Below are 17506 nucleotides of genomic sequence, written 5' to 3'. Positions count from 1 at the left end.
CACCTCGGCGGGCGGCCTAGAAAAGCCTAGAAAGAACTCCTCTTTTCTTCCGCCTCCGCGTACTCGCGTCAGTAGCCGACGCACAGACCTCGGGACGAATCGCAGCGCGCGTTAGTGCGGCCACCCACTTTTGCGGGGAGGAGCGGGGGGGCGGGAGCGAGCGCGCCTGCGCGCTGGGCGGTCTTTTCCCACGTTCACGTGGCCCGAGGGTCGTACTGCGGCTCTCCTTGCAGAGGCGGCAGCTCCAGAGCAGAGTACCAACTGCGGCGGTCGGCGTCATGGTAAGTCCCGCATGGGCTGGAGGCCGGAGAGCCCGGCTCTGCTTGAAGCCCATGGGCAGCCGGGCGCTTCTCTTTGGGCCTACCTGAAGGGTAGGGGTCATTGAGTGACCCGCGCCTGCAACAATCCCGGAGAGGCCGGGGCCCACGGACCCTTTTCTCCGCCAAGGGCTCTGCACGCGTGTGGCCCGCACGCCTGTGGACCTGGGGGCTGGAACCCCGACGCACGCGCCGCGGCGAACCCGAGTCTCCCGTGAGGCTTTTGTGGGTGTGTAATATCTTGAAAAGCGTGGCTCCAGGCGCAGGGGTTCACTGTTTTTGCTGAAAATTTCCAGAGAAATTTGAGGAAGGAAAATATTTGACCTTGAAATAAACTAAGGTTGCCCTTAATGCTCGTCTGATTGCTGACCAGAGGAGCCAACAACGACCCCTAATATATGCGGAGTGGGAAATTAAACTCAGAACGTAGAGCAAAACATTCAAGTAGTTTTCTTGAATGAATAATCTTGAGTTTTGGCGTTGATTTTGAAAGCCACACGTGCTTTTTGATGTGTAACGTTTATAAGGTAATCACATAACTTTTTGTTTCAAATTTAACATTTCTCTTTTTACAGGCAGGGCAGGCGTTTAGAAAGTTTCTTCCCCTCTTTGACCGAGTTTTAGTTGAAAGGAGCGCAGCTGAAACTGTAACCAAAGGAGGTATTATGCTTCCAGAAAAATCTCAAGGAAAAGTGTTGCAAGCAACAGTAGTAGCTGTTGGATCGGGCTCTAAAGGAAAGGTAAATGGGGCTTAGGTGGAATTATTTTAATGTGAAGTGGAGGGGGAAAAAATCGTTGGTGATTATTAAAAGTTAAATAGCTTTGTGTTATCTTCTGGATCATTTCCTAATTAAGTCACGTCTAATCTGCCTCTTCAACGAAAATGACTGTAGAATGAAGTTGCTTATTTTGTGTGATGGAGAGTTCCAGAGTATTAAAATCAGTAACCATTTGGTAGTCTAGTATGACCAGCGTTTTCTTCAAATTCTAATTTTTTGAAAAAAAAAAAAAATAATAATAATAATGCTTACGGGTGATCCATGGGTGCTTTTACGAGTTGAGGGGAAATTTAAACTCTAGATTTAACCTCTAGCACTAATTGCCCTAATCTTTTAACCATTTTTGGCCTTAGTTGGAATACTACTGAAAGGAATAGGTTGGACCTAGCCTTAGAGGCATTCTCCAATTGATTAGACCTCAGATGTGAAAGTCAGCCAGAATACATAATAAATGCCTTTGGAGTCAAATACATTAATTGCATTGTTCCAGTTGCCTGTAAGAAAGAAAGTTCTAGCAAGGAGCTATCCTGGAGTCAGAATAGGAAGGCTTTGGGGAGGGGGCATTATGCTGCAGTCTCTCTCCTTAAATCTGCACTTTGAAAGGAAATTGAATCATGAAAGAAGTATATGTTCCAAATTCTGTAAATACCTGTTGAATTTTTGTGTATTAGAAGAAGTTAAACTTGACTACTATAATCTGGTTTTTAAAACTGATTGATTTCACGTAGTCTGGAGGTTATGTTAATATTTAACAATGAAAAAGTTAGCTTAAGTTAGCTTCACCATTATAACTGAACTTTACTCTGAAATTAGGTTTTAGTTGAAGCCTCCATGTATGCATTGTTTCAGAGTAATTCTACAGTGATATTTTTGAGCGAAGAACTGATTATAGTGTAAATCATATCACTTGGTCACCAAATCCTTTTTTAACAGTTGATTTGAATGAGCATATTTAATTAATAAAAGGTGTAAATATTTGGTGAACTAGGTGTTTTGCTGATAAATATCCTTATTTTTTTTAAGGGTGGAGAGATTCAACCAGTTAGTGTGAAAGTTGGAGATAAAGTTCTTCTCCCAGAATATGGAGGCACCAAAGTAGTTCTAGATGACAAGGTGTGTAAACTTATTATTTCTTAAAAGTTAAAATATTTGTGGGACTCAGTTAAGCGGCTGCCTTCAGCTCAGATGGTGATCCCAGGGTACTGGAATTGAGTCCCACATTGGGCTCCCTGCTCAGTGGGGAGCCTGCTTCTCTGCCACTCCCCTGCTCGTGTTCTCTTTCTCTGTCAAATAAATAAAATCTTTAAAAAGTTAAATATTTATTACTAGTTTTCTTAACTAATGGCTTCTCTATTTGCAGGATTATTTCTTATTTAGAGATGGTGACATTCTCGGAAAGTATGTGGACTGAAATCATTATTAAAATGGCATGAAGTGAAGCTGCCCATTCCAGTAAAGTTGTGAAATCTTTCATCATGTAAATAATTTTCATGTCTCTCTTTTATAATAAACTAATGGTATCCAAACTAATGATATCCAGTGTCTCCAAAATTTAGTTTTAGTGTACTGATAAAAATATCAGCAAATAAAAATGCATAAATGAGTGGTTAATCTTTATTTGGTGATTTAAGATGGTTTTAGGGTTCTCCAGTGTTGTTTTTTTTTTAAGTAACCTGCAGAGAATTCTGGGAAACAGGCTTTCCAATCTTCACATTGAATTTAGCTTTATTGCACAGATTATTGATGCTGATACAAAGCCATGGATTTACACTTACATTTTTAAAAGCAGTATTTTAACCTCCGGTATAACAAGCTTATATTGAAGTATAGTTCTTCATTTGTGGAATCTAGTGTTAAATATCTTGTTTCATAAGTATTTAGAAAAAATTAGTGAAGTTGCCCAGTTTTTAATACTTGATACTACTAAATAATTTACTTTGAAAAAAATCCATGGAAGGTTTAATAGCTACCACTGGTTGAATGCCTTTTATGTGCCAGGTACTGTGTGCTAGTGATTACAGCTAACACCTCAGGAGCATTTTCTATCCACTGGCTACTGTTGTGGGTTCTTGGTGCAGATCACTTGCCTTAATCTTTCAGCAACCCTCTGGGGTACAGTCATTCTCATCTTGCGAATGAGGAAGGTAAGGCACACACAGACAAACACACCACACACACGTTGAGTAATAATCAAGCACAGTAGGAAGTGGCAAAGGCAGATTTGGCAGTCCACCTCCAGATGCTGCTGTCTAAAACTTCGTCTGTGGTTACTTTGTCAGATAATTCTAAGCATTTGACACACATTATCTCAATCCTGGTTGATAACCACTGCGATCAGGGATGGGTAGTACCTGAGTGGTAATTATTGGTATCTAGTTCATAATTTGTTGAATTTAACAAATAGGAAACGGAGTTAGAGCTGGACAAATAGCTTGATTTAGCTATAGCAGCTAGAGAGAGAAGGTTTGGACCCAAACAGTCCTATACCAGACTTGATTACCAACCCCTAAACTGCCTCAGACCAGCTATTCTTGGTCAAATTTTCTAGTTTTGGTTACCTATAAATCAGTCTGGTGATCATGTCTTTTAGAGTGTGCCCTGTATTTGTCTTACGGAATTGAAATCTAAATGAAATTGTAAATGGCGGGCACCTGAGTGGCTCAGTTAAGCATCTGCCTTTGGCTCAGGTCATGATCCCAGGGTCCCAGGATTGAGCCCCACATCAGGCTCCCTGCTCAGTAAGGAGCCTGCTTCTCCCTGTCTGCTGCTCCCCCTGCTGTGCTCTCTCAAAATCTTGAAAAAATTGTAAATGGCGTGGAGTTAAGTCTCAACTTTCGGTCATGTCTTCATCAGTAAAGTGTGTATTTACGTTAATGTGTTGGTGCCATTTGGTATACTAAGGCTTAATCTTTGTTATCCTCAGTTACAAGAATTATTAAAAGTTTAATTTACAGCACTGTAGTGGGTCATCAGTTTCCTATTGTCCCCGAAGGATAGCTAGATAATCTGTTTTGCTCTTTATAACCTTGTCAAGCATGGATTTCCCTGTTTTACCAATGAGAAAACTGACTCAATAGATAGGAGGAAACTTCTTCAAGGCTCCATGGCTGGTAAATTGTAGTTAGGCAACCAGTGCAGAGGCCATGTTCCCCAATTCTGTTTTTCAAACACCCAAGCAAATGAGTTTGAGATAAGGCAATAGTTTCCAAACCTTGGATCATCCAAGCATGTTTAAAATTTCAGGACTCCCATTTATAATCTCCTAAATTAGAAGGATGGGGGGGATTTTTGTTTGTTTTGGTACCATAGAAATGGTCCCATGATGCTTGTCTAGCAAAATTTCTAAAGAAATAATTTTAGATTGTGAGATTATATGGGAATTAATAGGGAAAAGAATTTTGGCATGAGAAATTTAGGGCAAAAAAAGGGTGCTGAGGGTGTGGAACCACGTTTCACAACATTATGCTGTCATTTATCTTTTGGTCAATAAAAAAATAAGGTAAAATAGAATTACAACTGGAATTTTTGTGATTATTTGAGCATTTGCCATGAACGGTTCTAGGCATTTAATATATAATCTTGCTTAATTACATGTAATCATAGCAACCCAGTGAGGTGGATATTCCTTGCCTTGTAGGTAAAGAATAACTTGCTCAAGATGACACCCCTTTTAAGTCATAGCTTGGGATTGAACTCAGGTTTGTCTGACTCCAAAGTATGCTTCAAGGGGTGCATGGGTGGCTCAGTCGCTTAAGGGTCCAACTCCTGATTTGGGCTTGGGTCATGATCTCAGGGTCATGAGTTTGGGCTCCACACGTGGCATGGAGTCTGAGATTCTCGCTCTACCCATCCCCCCTACATTCGATCTCTTTCTCAATGAATAACATCTTTAAAAAAGTGTGTCTTAAACTATTCTACACAAAAAATTGGGGAAATTGAGAATAAAATTACCCGGAAGCTATTGTGTTGCATGGGTATTACTGTTAACATGGTTTTCCCTCCTATTATTCCAGAAAGTGTATGCTTTACAAAAACTTTTATCTAAAAAGTTGATTATAAGATTTCATCTTTATTTTATTATAAGAACACAACATGAGATTTATCCTCTTAACAGATTTTTAAGTGTACAATATGTTATTGTTAATTATAGGCACAGTGTTTTAACAGCACATCTTTAGAACTTTTTCATCTTGCTTATCTGGAACATTATGTCTTGATTAGCAGCTCACCATTTCCCCCTCCCCTAGTCCCTGGCACCTACATTCTACTCTGCTTCTATGAGTGACTATTTTAGATAAGTGGAATATTACAGTATTTATCCTGTGTTTGGCTATTTATAATGTCCTCTAAGTTCATTCATGTCACATATTGCAGTATTTCCTTGTTTAAAGCTGAATGTATATATCATGTTTCCTTTACTCATTTTTCTGGTAGATGGACATTTAGGTTGTTTCTACATCTTTTTTTTTTTTTTAAGATTTTATTTATTTATTCATGAGAGAGAGGCAGAGGGAGAAGCAGACTTCCCGCAGAGCGGGGAGCCCGATGCAGGACTCGATCCCAGGACTCCGGGATCATGACCTGAGCGGAAGGCAGACGCTTAACCATCTGAGCCACCCAGGCGCCCGGTTGTTTCTACATCTTTAGCTCTTGTGAATAGTGCTGCAATTAACATGGAAGTGCTAATATCTTTTAGAGATTCCTGATTTCAGTTCTTTTGGATAAATATGCAGAAATGGGATTGCTAGATAGAACTATGGTAGTTCTGGTTTGCCTGGGTGGCTCGGTTGATTAAGCGTCTGCGTTCTGCTCAGGTTGTGATCCTGGGGTCCTGGGATCCAGCCCCCCCACCAAGCTCCCTGCTTAGCGGGGAGTCTGCCCCTCCCTCTCCCTCTGCCCCCCCACCCCCGCTCATGTCCCATCCATCTCTCTCTCTCATAATAAAATCTTAAAACTATGGTAGTTCTATTTTTAATTTTTTTAAAGATTTTATTTTTTTTAAGTAATCTTTACACCCATCACAGGGCTCTAACTCACAACCCCAAGAACAAGAGTTGCACGCTCCACCAACTGAGCTGGCCAAGTGCCCCTCTATTTTTAATTTTTTGAGGAACCTATGTACTGTTTTCCATAGTGGCTGCAGCCTTTTGCATTACCATCAATGAACATGGATCATAAGGTTTTATATATTAGAGGTACTAACTTGTCATATTTGTCCTAATTTGATGTGCAGTTTTTGTTTCTAGCTAGTCAAATCTCACTTCTCGTAGTTTTTAAAATTCTGAACATTTAATTAATCCATCATTTATTTACTGTATGGTCTATGTGTCTTTTTTTTAAACCAATGATTAGCTTGTGTCAACTTTATCCATTTTACCCACCACCACTACCCCACCTTGAAATTTGAGGTATCACCTTTATTGTACATTAGATTTTTAAATACATCTACTTGTGGGTTTTATAGCCTTGTTCCATTGATTTCTCTATTCCACCACATTGTATTCAATATAAATATAAACTTTTATATTTAAGTTTGATACCTGATAAGGCAAGTCTTCCCCTGCACTTACCTGGTTATGAACATTTTTAACCTTCTTGGTAAGGACTACCAGTTTGCTGCTCTCCAGAGTGATACCAAGTCATGCCTCTTCCAGCAAGTTGTTGTTTCACTGCACCCACACCAAAATGGAGTGTTGAACTTTTGATTTATTTATGTGAAGAGTATTTACATGGTTTCCTTTACCGTTAAGCAACCTTGTAGAGAAAGCCCAAACAAATCTAAGCTATGATCCTGTGTTGCTTACATTATAGTTATATGACATGGACAAATCACCTAACCCCTCTTAGTTTAAGAATTAACTGTAAAAGGAGGGGACTAGATGTCCCTTCACATTTTGAGTCAGGCCTGTTATTTTTTTCCTTAAACTTTGATTTTATTTAAAAATGGGTAGGGCGCCTGGGTGGCTCAGTCGTTAAGTGTCTGCCTTCAGCTCAGGTCATGATCCCAGGGTCCTGGGATTGAGCCCCGCATCAGGCTCCCTGCTCAGAAGGAAGCCTGCTTCTCCCTCTCCCACTCACCCTGGTTGTGTTCCCTCTCTCGCTATGTCAACTAAATAAATAATCTTAAAAAAATAAAAATGGGTAACATTCACATAGTTAAAAATTCAAAAGGATATACACTGAGGCACCTGGGGAGCTCAGTCGGTTAAACGTCTGTCTTCTAGTTTGGTCATGATCCCAGGGTCCTGGGATCGAGTGCAGCATCGGGCTCTCTGCTCAGCGGCGAGTTGGCTTCTCCTCGCTCTGTGATCTCTCTCACTTTCACTCTCTCTCAAATAAATAAATAAAATCTTAGGGGCGCCTGGGTGGCTCAGTCGTTAAGCGTCTGCCTTCGGCTCGGGTCATGATCCCAGGGTCCTGGGATTGAGCCTCGTGTCGGGCTCCCTGCTCGGTGGGGGGCCTGCTTCTCCCTCTCCCACTCCCCCTGCTTGTGTTCCCTCTCTCGCTGTGTCTCTCTCTGTCAAATGAATAAATAAAATCTTTAAAAAATAAATAAATAAATAAAATCTTTAAAAAAAAAGGGGGGGATATACACTAAAGAGATATACACTGAAAAGTATCCTTCCCTTCCCTATCCCCCAGCCACAGACTTCCATCCTTAGAGGCAACTAGTGTTACATTTTATATTTTCAGGGGTACCTTACCTATACATTTTATGTGTGTGTGTGTGTGCGCACGCATGTGCTAGGGCACATATACATATGTGTCTTATGTATGTGAAATATATATATTCATTTTTTCTTTTTCAAAAAATAACATTCCATACACACCATTTGGCACCTTTTTAATATTGTCTTTGGAATGAATCTACAGAGAACATAAAGAGCTTTTAAAATTTTCATTATAGCTATATAATGTTCTATTATATGGGTGAACCATAATTTAAGCATTCTCCACTGATGAATATTTAAATTCTAGTCTTATGCTATTGGAAATACTTCTGCAGTGAATAAAAGTTTTGCATAAATTACTTGCATATGTGAACAAGTATATCTGTAAGATTAATTGCTATGTCAAAGGGTATGTGGATTTTAGTCATATGTGTATATACATACCCATATCTCCAAGTTGCCCTTCATAGAAGTTCTATCAATCAACAGTCCTACCAGCAATGGAGACTGATTGCTTCCCAGCCTCAATAAGAGAGGATGTTATAAAGGTTTTATTTTGACATTCTTATAATTTTACTTTCATCATGATGAATGAGATGAGCATCTTGTGTTTGACAGTCACCTGTTTCCTTTACTGTTAACTGACTATTCCTATTGGCTGTGAATATCTTCTGCCTGTCTTTCTATTGGACAATTGGCCTTTTATGATTTGTGTGATATCTTTATTTATTAGGGAAATTGGTTCTTTGTGATAAGTTTTTCCCTCCAGTTTATCATTTTGGCTTTGATTCTGTTTATGCTTTGAACTTGCAGGAAGTCATTTTGGTATAGCTGAATTATTATTTTCCATTTATGGCTTCTGGGTATTATGTCAAACTGAAAAGTCTTTTCTAATACTTAAAGGTTCTTCCATGGTTTCTATAGGTGTTTTTATAGTTGCAGTTTTTTATTTCAGTCTTAGCTTTATCTGGAGATTTTCCTGTTGTAAGACATAAGGAATGGATCCAACCCCCTTCCCTCTTACAGATTAAGCCTAGTTCTTTAAGATACATTAAAATTTAGCCCAAGTCTTACAAAATGGTCTTTCAGTAGCAGTTAGCCTGGAGGCTTGACTTGGAAAAAGCATCAGTGGGTACTTACTTATCTGACTTGAGTGTTAGTTCAAAAACGCCAGTTTGTTCCTTTTAAGTCATTCATTTTTTGAATGTGTGCCAGGTACTGTTGGAGATACAGGAATGAATAACATTGGGAAGGGAGAAGTAAACAACTAAATTAATAGCATACTTTTTTTTAAAAAGATTTTTATTTATTTAACACAGAGAGAGAGAGCACAAGCAGGCAGAGCGGCAGACAGAGGGAGAGGGAGAAGCAGGCTCTCCGCCGAGTAGGGAGCCCAATGCAGGGCTTGATCCCAGACCCTGGGATCATGACCTGAGCCGAAGGCAGCCGCTTAACTGACTGAGCCACCCAGGCGCCCCAATAGCATACTTTTATTTATTTGTTAAGTAAAGTCTACCCTCAACGTGGGGCTCAAACTCAAAACTCCGAGATCCAGAGCCACATGCTCTACCAGTTGAGCCAGCCAGGTCCCCAGCACAATTTTAGATAGAGATTCATGTCATTGAGAAAATAAAGATAGAAAGTGCTGCTAACTTCATGAAAGACATTAGGTGCCCTACTGATAACAGGAAATGACAATAGTCTGTTGTGATTGGTCTCTTCTGATCACATTTTCTCTTCCTGAAAGTTCAGGAACTATTGTATTATCTATTGCTGAGTAACAAATCACCCCAAATTTAGTGGCTTAACACAATTATAAACATCTCACATAGTATATGTAGTTCAGAAATTTGGGAGCATCTTATTGGGGTGGCCCTGATTGGTGGGGGTATCTCTACCATTGTCCAAAAATTTGTCTGGGGCTTCCAAGATGGTCCACTCACAAGCTGGCAAGTTGATGCTTGCTTTTGGTGGGAGCCTCAGTTTCTCACCAGGAACCCTCATAAGACTACTTGAATGTCCTCACACATGGTAGCTTTCTCACCCAGGGCAGGTGAGCTAAGAGAGCAAGGCAGAAGTCACAATGTCTTTTATGACCTAAAACCAGAAGTCACACATCATCATTTTCACAGTATCCTATTATACAGGTTAGCCTAATTTAGTATGAAAGAGAACCACACAAAAATGTACATACCAGGGAGGCACCTGACTGGTTCAGTGGGAAGAGTATACAACTCTTGATCTCAGGGTCATGAGTTTGAGCCCCGCATGGGGTGTAGAGATTACTAAAAAAATATATTTTTTTTAAAAAGTGTACATACCAGGATATAATAATCATTGGGAGCCATCTTGGCAGCTGGCTACTACAATTACCAATTCGGTCAAATATTCTAGAATTCTAGAGAGAAAAGTGAGTTTGGTATCTTACTCATCTGCAGTCAAAGTTGTCTAAGTTGGAACTCTTTTTAATATGTTCATTATTTGTTCAATTTGTTCAACTATGAACATACCTCCCCATACTTCTCTGCTGCCTCAACTTTGCTTGGCCTGGGATGAAATCTGCATCTCCACATATCTATACTTTAAGGCACATTTCGACTACTTCATGCATCATTCATAGTGTTGTCAATTTTGCTCTTAGGTTGGCTTCCTTCAAGCCAACATGGTTGAGGCAGTACCAAACTTGGCAATGTTCATGGGCCGAAAAAAAGGACCATCTCTTTTGGTATCTCTTCAAGAACAAGAAACCTTTCTCCTAACCCTAGCCCTAACCCTTCCTCCAAACCTTCCCCAAAGGCCTCCATTAGATATCCTTTTATATCTCTTTAGGCTAAAAGGAGTCAGATGCTTACCATTTAACTAAACCTTGGCTTAGGCCAATAGGGACTCAAACCTCAGCTAGAGATGGGTTTACCTTTCCCCAGTCATATAAGGAGAGATGGATACTGAGCAAGATAAAAGTATGTTTGCAAAGAACATGTGTGAAGGGGAATGGACAGCAAGTAAAAGACTTAAGACTTTTTTTTTTTTTTTAACTAGGCTCCACACCCAGCATAGATCCCAGTGCAGGGCTTGAACTCATGACCCTGAGATCAAGATCTGAGCTGAGATCAAGAGTCAGATGCTCAACTGACCGAGCTACCCAGGGCACCCTAACATGTTTGCTTTGTAGTATAGTAATCTACAGTAATCTACATATCACCCTTCCCCATTCATTTTTAAACTCTTTGAGGAAAGGAGCTTATACATCTTATTTATGTTTCTCAGCACTTGCTCATTGCCCTACACACAATGGGCATTCACTGTTTTACTTGGATTTTAACATTCCCCAAAGAGAATTTCATATAGGATAGATATTTTTGAAATTACTTATGGTATTTTAGATTTATAAAATATTTTCTTGGGGCGCCTGGGTGGCTCAGTCTGTTAAGTGTCTGCCTTCAGCTCAGGTCATGATCTCAGGGTCCTGGGATTGAGCCCTGCATCAGGCTTCCTGCTCAGCAGGAAGCCTCCTTCTCCCTCTCCCACTCCCCCTGCTTGTGTTCCCTCTCTCGCTGTCTCTCTCTGTCAAATAAATAAAATCTTAAAAAATAATAATAATAAAATATTTTCTTCTAAACTTTAATAGAAATCAAGGAAATTTAATTTTTTTTAAAAGATTTTATTTTTGGGGGCGCCTGGGTGGCTCAGTCGTTAAGCGTCTGCCTTCGGCTCAGGTCATGGTCCCAGGGTCCTGGGATCAAGCCCCGCATCCGGCTCCCTGCTCCGCGGGAAGCCTGCTTCTCCCTTTCCCCACTCCGCCTGCTTGTGTTCCCTCTCTCACTGTGTCTCTGTCTGTCAAATAAATAAATAAAATCTTTCAAAAAAAAAAAAAGATTTTATCTTTAAGTAATCTGTACACCCAGTGTGGGGTTTGAACTCACCACCTCAAGATCAAGAGTCACACACTCTACCGACTGAGCCAGCCAGGTATCACAGGAGTACTTTTATACTTGCTTTCAGCCTCTATGAGTTAGAGAGAAAAAAGTGCTGTGCATTATTTTCATTACAAATAAAGAAATTTTTTTTTTTTTTTTTTTTTATTCATGAGAGATAGAGAGAGAGGCAGAGGGAGAAGCAGGCTCCCCGCGGAGCAGGGAGCCTGATGTGGGACTCGATCCCAGGACTCTGGGATCATGACCTGAGCTGAAGGCAGACGCTTAACCGACTGAGCCACCCAGGCATCCCAACAAATAAAGAAACTTTTGATAGTTCTTTCAAAGTCTTACAGTCAACAGGCAAGAGAATCTAGATTTTCTGAATCCCAGCCCAGAGTTTTTTCCATTTGGCCCTATTACCTTTAAAAAGACTATTCCTTCTTTAACCAAAATATTCAAGTAACCTATTAGTACATGTAATTATTATCAGTGCTCATGCTTTTTCTTTTCTTCTTCTTCCTTCTCCTCTCTCACCCCCCCAAATTAACACTGGTTAGAAAATTGTTTTTGTTTGGAGGTCATAATCTGCAGACTGACAGAGGAATTTAAATGTGAAGGTTATGAGCTAGAAACATTTCAACTGTAAAGAACAAGGTTCTTCCTGTGACCAAGGCCAGAGTCGACATCATAATGCAATTTTATCAGACTTTTCAGAGATAAATGCCTGTTCTGTTCCTGAATTTAATACCTACTTCTTCACTTTTTCTCTTGTTCTTTTCAGATGAGATGAAATCATATAACAAATCTGGACTTAAGAGAACATTAAGATGAGCCCCTTCAATTATAGGTAACTGATACTTGCAAATCAGGGACACTACCACACAATCTGAGAAATATTAACTTAATCCTTGGAGTGAGGTAGAGTTGTTCACAGACTTAGAAGCCTACCTAGGACTCTACTCTTCCCAGACCCACCCCATGTCTCTTAGGAAGGCAACATTTGGGTGCCACTTGTCCTAGATTCTCACCATATTTAGCAAGAGAATTGGTGATTGTACATCTGCCCCTACTGCTAGACTCTAAGCAATTTATAAAGATTGGGCCTTTTCATACTTGTACCTCAGTGCTGAACACATAGTGGGGCTTAATAAATATTTCTTGAAAGAATAAATCTTTTGATATACTAGGAGGTAATGTTGGAATTAAGTTCCTTGCTCTGGAAAAATTACCAGTCTGTCCATCTTCCAGAAAAAAGGAATCTTACTTATAGGCAAACCAACTTCCTGTTACCTAACCCCTTTGAGCAAAGTTCCAAGTCACTGACAATTATTCAGTTTTGCACCCACTAGTTTAACCAACCTTTCTTCCATTCCTCCCTCCATTTTTGGAGGCTGTCTGTGATACAGCTCTCAGGCATTCTCAATACACCTTTAGGTGTATTTGATGCGATATCTGATGTTTTCTTCTTTTGGAAATCACCCTAGTATATGCAGTTTTTACCCTGTGAGCTGGCTTCCCATCTGGTATCCTATGGCCTCCCTCATCCCAGATCAAAGATTTAACGTTTTTAAACAGGAAACAAAAGTTTGCTAAAACTCCCATGATTTCATAACGCTAAGAGAACACTTAAAACTTGCAACAAAGGAAATTTAGAATCATGTAGAGATGTACAACTCCCACCATCTGTCAAGGGGCATTTTCTCCTCCTGCTTCTGACTTGCAAAAAATACGAGCTAATTTTGCCTGCCTAACGCAGAATACCAGATGTCCACGCTCTCAGATAATTAGCCTCCGGGTCTTTTATCTACACAACTTGTCGTTGAAAAGGTCCTTGGATTTGAAGTCAGCGGATGGTGGAAATATCATTTGACAGTCTAAGCCCTGGTCTTTTTTGAGATTGGGTCGGTTTCATGCGGGGGGTCTGAGGAAATTTCCCAGACTGCTGGCCTGTTTTTCCACTTTGCCTGTCTAGGCGGATCTGGGGACAGAATTATGCTTCTCTGGGTATCTGCTTGCACAAGGGTTTACTGAAACGGTCACCATTGTGCAAGCTCTGTCTTTTCGCTAACTAACTTAAGCCCAGGGAGATGCACCAACGTGTTACGCAGGCCTTCCTGACTCCCGCAGCTGCCCTAGGCGCCCGCCGGCTCTCCCAAGGCCTCTCCCCGGCCCCCGCGGCAATGTCGCTCCCTTCCTCCACGTCGCGGCGTGTGAGCCGTCGGCTGTTCCTTCTTTCGTGTCCCTCCCTCCGCCAGCCGGGCCTTTCTGGGACTCCTCCCGGTCCTCCCGCCCTGCTCCGCGCGGGCTACGGCTGATCCGTCAGTTACCGCCCCTCCCTGGCGCCCGGACCCAGAGCGCCGCTCCACCCCGTCCCGCCCCCACCCCGCCCCCCTCTGGCGCAGGCAGACTTCCCCTACATCCGGGTATCGACTCCAGCCGCCCAGACTCTGGCACTATGGTCATGGCGGAGGGGACGGCAGTGCTGAGGCGGAACAGGCCGGGCACGAAGGCGCAGGTACTATCTTTGCACCTTTCCTACCGGGGAACTCTCGGTGGCGACGCTGGCCGCCCCGGAGAGGAAGGTTGGGTCGAGGCGGTAAGCTGGCGGGCAGGGGTACGCGTGCCCGGCCTGCTCTTCCGGAGCCGCAGCCCCTGGGTCTGGCTGAGGCGGCGGTGGCGGATCGCGAGGCCTGCGGAGTCCTGACTTGAGGGTGGGCATGAGGGGTGGGTCGGAGCGGCGGGCGGTGACCGCCAAGGCTCGGGGCTGAGAGCGTGTCAGCAGCGACTGCCTGTTCTCGCCTCTCCCCTGAACCACAGCTGACCGTCGTCGGAGGGGCGCGGCCCGCCAGGTGGTGACCCTGGGGGTTTCGTGAGGGTCGGGGCCGCCACGGCGGGAGGGGGTGTAAACACAGCCAACCTCCTTCTGGCTTCCGGTTCCTACCTGGTTTGTGACCTGTCTGCCCGGCTTCTGCCATCCAGCTTGTCTAGCCGGATCCGGGTGGTGATAATTTACTTTATCCTCCTCCTGCAGTTTGCCTTTGACCATTTCTAGCCGCAGCTGTTCTCTGCCCCAGCAAGTTTTCATCATCAGATTGCCCTGGTTAGATGTCATTCCTTATTATGTGAGGCATAGTCAAGGAATGAACTGATGATAATTTTATCAACTTTTAGTAGGGCAGTATTTGGGGTGAGTTGGTGTTCGTTTAGGTGTTGATTCTGGGGGTTTTCAAAAGACGGGGTGCCTCACATTTAAAGAAAAATCAAACAGGCATTTAGATTTGATGTGATTAATCTACCAGCTGAAATAACGTTGCTGTTGAGTATATGCTCTAAAATCAGAAGAGATGTGTTAAAGTGTAATTTTAAAGAAAAAGTGATATAAGTGGGGGGGGGGGGAACCCAGGAAAAAACCATGGAGCTCTGACTATATGCCAGAGAATAGATTTCAATATCCTGTACAGAATTTTGGAAAGGGAGTCCTTTCAAAATATCTTTTAGATCCAGACACTTCCTACATCCATGTTACAGATAAGGAAACTGAAGCCCAGAGAATTGACTGCATTTGCTCAAGGTTAGATAGTCTCTGAATTCTTAGTTCACTGGTGACCTTTTCTCTTTAACAAGTTTTTTTTTTTTTTTTTAAAGATTTTATTTATTTACTTGACAGAGACAGAGACAGTGAGAGCAGGAACACAAGCAGCGGGAGGGGGAGAGGGAGAAGCAGGCTTCCCCCCGAGGAGGGAGCCCGATGTGGGACTCGATACCAGGACCCTGGGATCATGACCTGAGCCGAAGGCAGACGCTCAACGACTGAGCCACCCAGGCGCCCAACAAGTTTTTATTAGTACTGAATTTTAGAGTATTGAGCTTAAACATTGTATTATAGAGTCAAATTTAGCTGTCAGTTATTTCTGGAACTGACATTTATATATTACTGGAAATTTATGTATTATTGTTTCTTTTTACTTTCCAAACTTTCTTTATAAATGCTCTTTTCTCAGATAACTTTACTTCTTATTTATACGAATGGGAATTTATTTCTTTTTACCTTTTGCAAACTTTATTTATAAATGCTCTTTCCTCAGATAACTTCTTATTCTTTGGAAACATTGTTTCTTCTAAGTGATTAACTTTTATATTTTCATATTCAGAGGTCGACTTTTGTACTTATATTCTGAGAATCGCCATTCATTTTTATTTACTCAGTTCTTAATTTTGAAAGGTTATAAAATATTTTAAGTTAATACTGTAACATCTGTTTCCTATGTTATAAGTCACATAAGAGAAATCTCCTTTGCTTTTTTCCACATTGTCATAGATCAAGGTTGTTAAATCATCACAGGAAAGGTCAGGATTAAAAAAAGAAAAGACTGCATAAGCAGCATTCTTTCCTATTCCTTGTCTGTCACTAATTTCCTTCAGTGAAATAGGTCTATTCTAAATGATTTATTTAGAACTATCTTTCTACTTTTTTCTTTTTTTTAATTAGATTGGGATATAGGCACATAGTTGGTTTTCAATAAATGTTTATTCTCTGAAGTAGATGAGAATGTTCATTAAGCTGATTTGTGGTTCTTTTTGTGTTTATATGACAGGTATGATGAGACAAAACATTTGATTATCAGTTACAGTTTTGTGTGTTTTCTGATATTTTTAAAACAAAGTATTTTACAAACTACCTTAATTTTTTTTAAAAAGGAAAGTATAGTCAAAGCATATTGATAGAAACAAGTTTCAGTATAAATTACATAGGAACCATTTAAAAACTAGTCTTCAATAATATTTAGATGGTATCTAGGGAGAGGCATCCTGGAACAATTTCCAGAAAGTTGTTTTTATTTTTTAACATATTAAAACAAAGTTCAGGGCGCCTGGGTGGCTCAGTTGGTTAAGCGACTGCCTTCGGCTCAGGTCATGATCCTGGAGTCCCTGGATCGAGTCCCGCATCGGGCTCCCTGCTCGGCAGGGAGTCTGCTTCTCCCTCTGACCCTCCCCCGTCTCATGTGCTCGCTCTCTCTCATTCTCTCTCTCTCAAATAAATAAATAAAATCTTAAAAAAAAAAAAGTTCATTTTCATTCATACAGGGCAACTATAAAAAAGAAAGATACGAAAAGTTTAAGACACTTAAGAAGGTATACCCATCATCTACACTCATAACTAAGACATTACTAATATAGATGAATCCCTCTTTATCACATTCTTCTGTCTTCTACCCACTCTTCCCAACCAATGAAGATGATTATTCCTTTTCTTCATACTTTTACTATGTATGCATTATATCTGTAGGTATGCTTTGGATTTCTTAAACTTTTATTCATGTGGTATCATACACTGAATTCTTCAGTTTGCTTAAGGTGTTTGGAGACTTACCCATGTTGATTGGTACAGGATTATAGATCATTGGTTCACTACTGTTTCCCCCAGTTATACCCCAGAGACATTTATCTGTCTGCTGAGGATACATAGGTAGACCTTGCTGAAAAAGTCAGTCAGATGGGAAGATTCTTAATCACTTAGGGGAATGTCTGTGAACTGGACTATCTATAGAGGAATTCAGAACCATTGCAAGGTGATCCACAAAAGTATTGATCGTCCTTAAAAAAAGGCTGGATGACTACTTTTTGATGGAGCTCATATTTTGATTTAGAAATTAAAACACCATTTGTAATTGGAATAATAATTTATAATGTTTGTTTACAATAGTACTTACGGAACAGTAACTACCCCCACCACAAACTATTCTCTTTCGGTAAAAAACTGATTCAGTGCTTGGAGATTCTTTTTCAGCTTAACGTTTTGAGAAATGTTAAACCACCATAAA

At 41.0% G+C, this 17506-nt stretch overlaps 1 protein-coding gene across 3 annotated transcripts in view; it reads left to right on the top strand.

The window, feature by feature from the left end:
* The first annotated feature begins 23 nt into the window (after positions 1-23).
* Positions 24-17506, top strand: part of HSPE1 (heat shock protein family E (Hsp10) member 1) — a 40592-nt gene continuing 23109 nt past the window's right edge. The window contains exons 1-4 of one of the 3 annotated variants that reach the window (XM_035007462.1): positions 82-281; positions 893-1057; positions 2120-2209; positions 2457-2707. In XM_035007462.1, the coding sequence (XP_034863353.1) occupies positions 279-281; positions 893-1057; positions 2120-2209; positions 2457-2507 (309 nt within the window). In that variant the 5' untranslated portion in view covers positions 82-278 and the 3' untranslated portion in view covers positions 2508-2707. Of the gene's footprint in view, positions 282-892; positions 1058-2119; positions 2210-2456; positions 2708-14093; positions 14200-17506 lie in introns of those variants that run through there. The other 2 variants (XM_035007463.1, XM_035007461.1) reach the window with 2 other exon arrangements.

Source organism: Mirounga leonina, unplaced genomic scaffold (genome assembly GCF_011800145.1).
Source record: "Mirounga leonina isolate KUSES-001 unplaced genomic scaffold, KU_Mleo_1.0 Mir_151, whole genome shotgun sequence".
Classification (NCBI taxonomy): domain Eukaryota; kingdom Metazoa; phylum Chordata; class Mammalia; order Carnivora; family Phocidae; genus Mirounga; species Mirounga leonina.
Note: the sequence above shows the minus strand (reverse complement) of the source record. Positions and strands in the feature narration are given on the sequence as shown.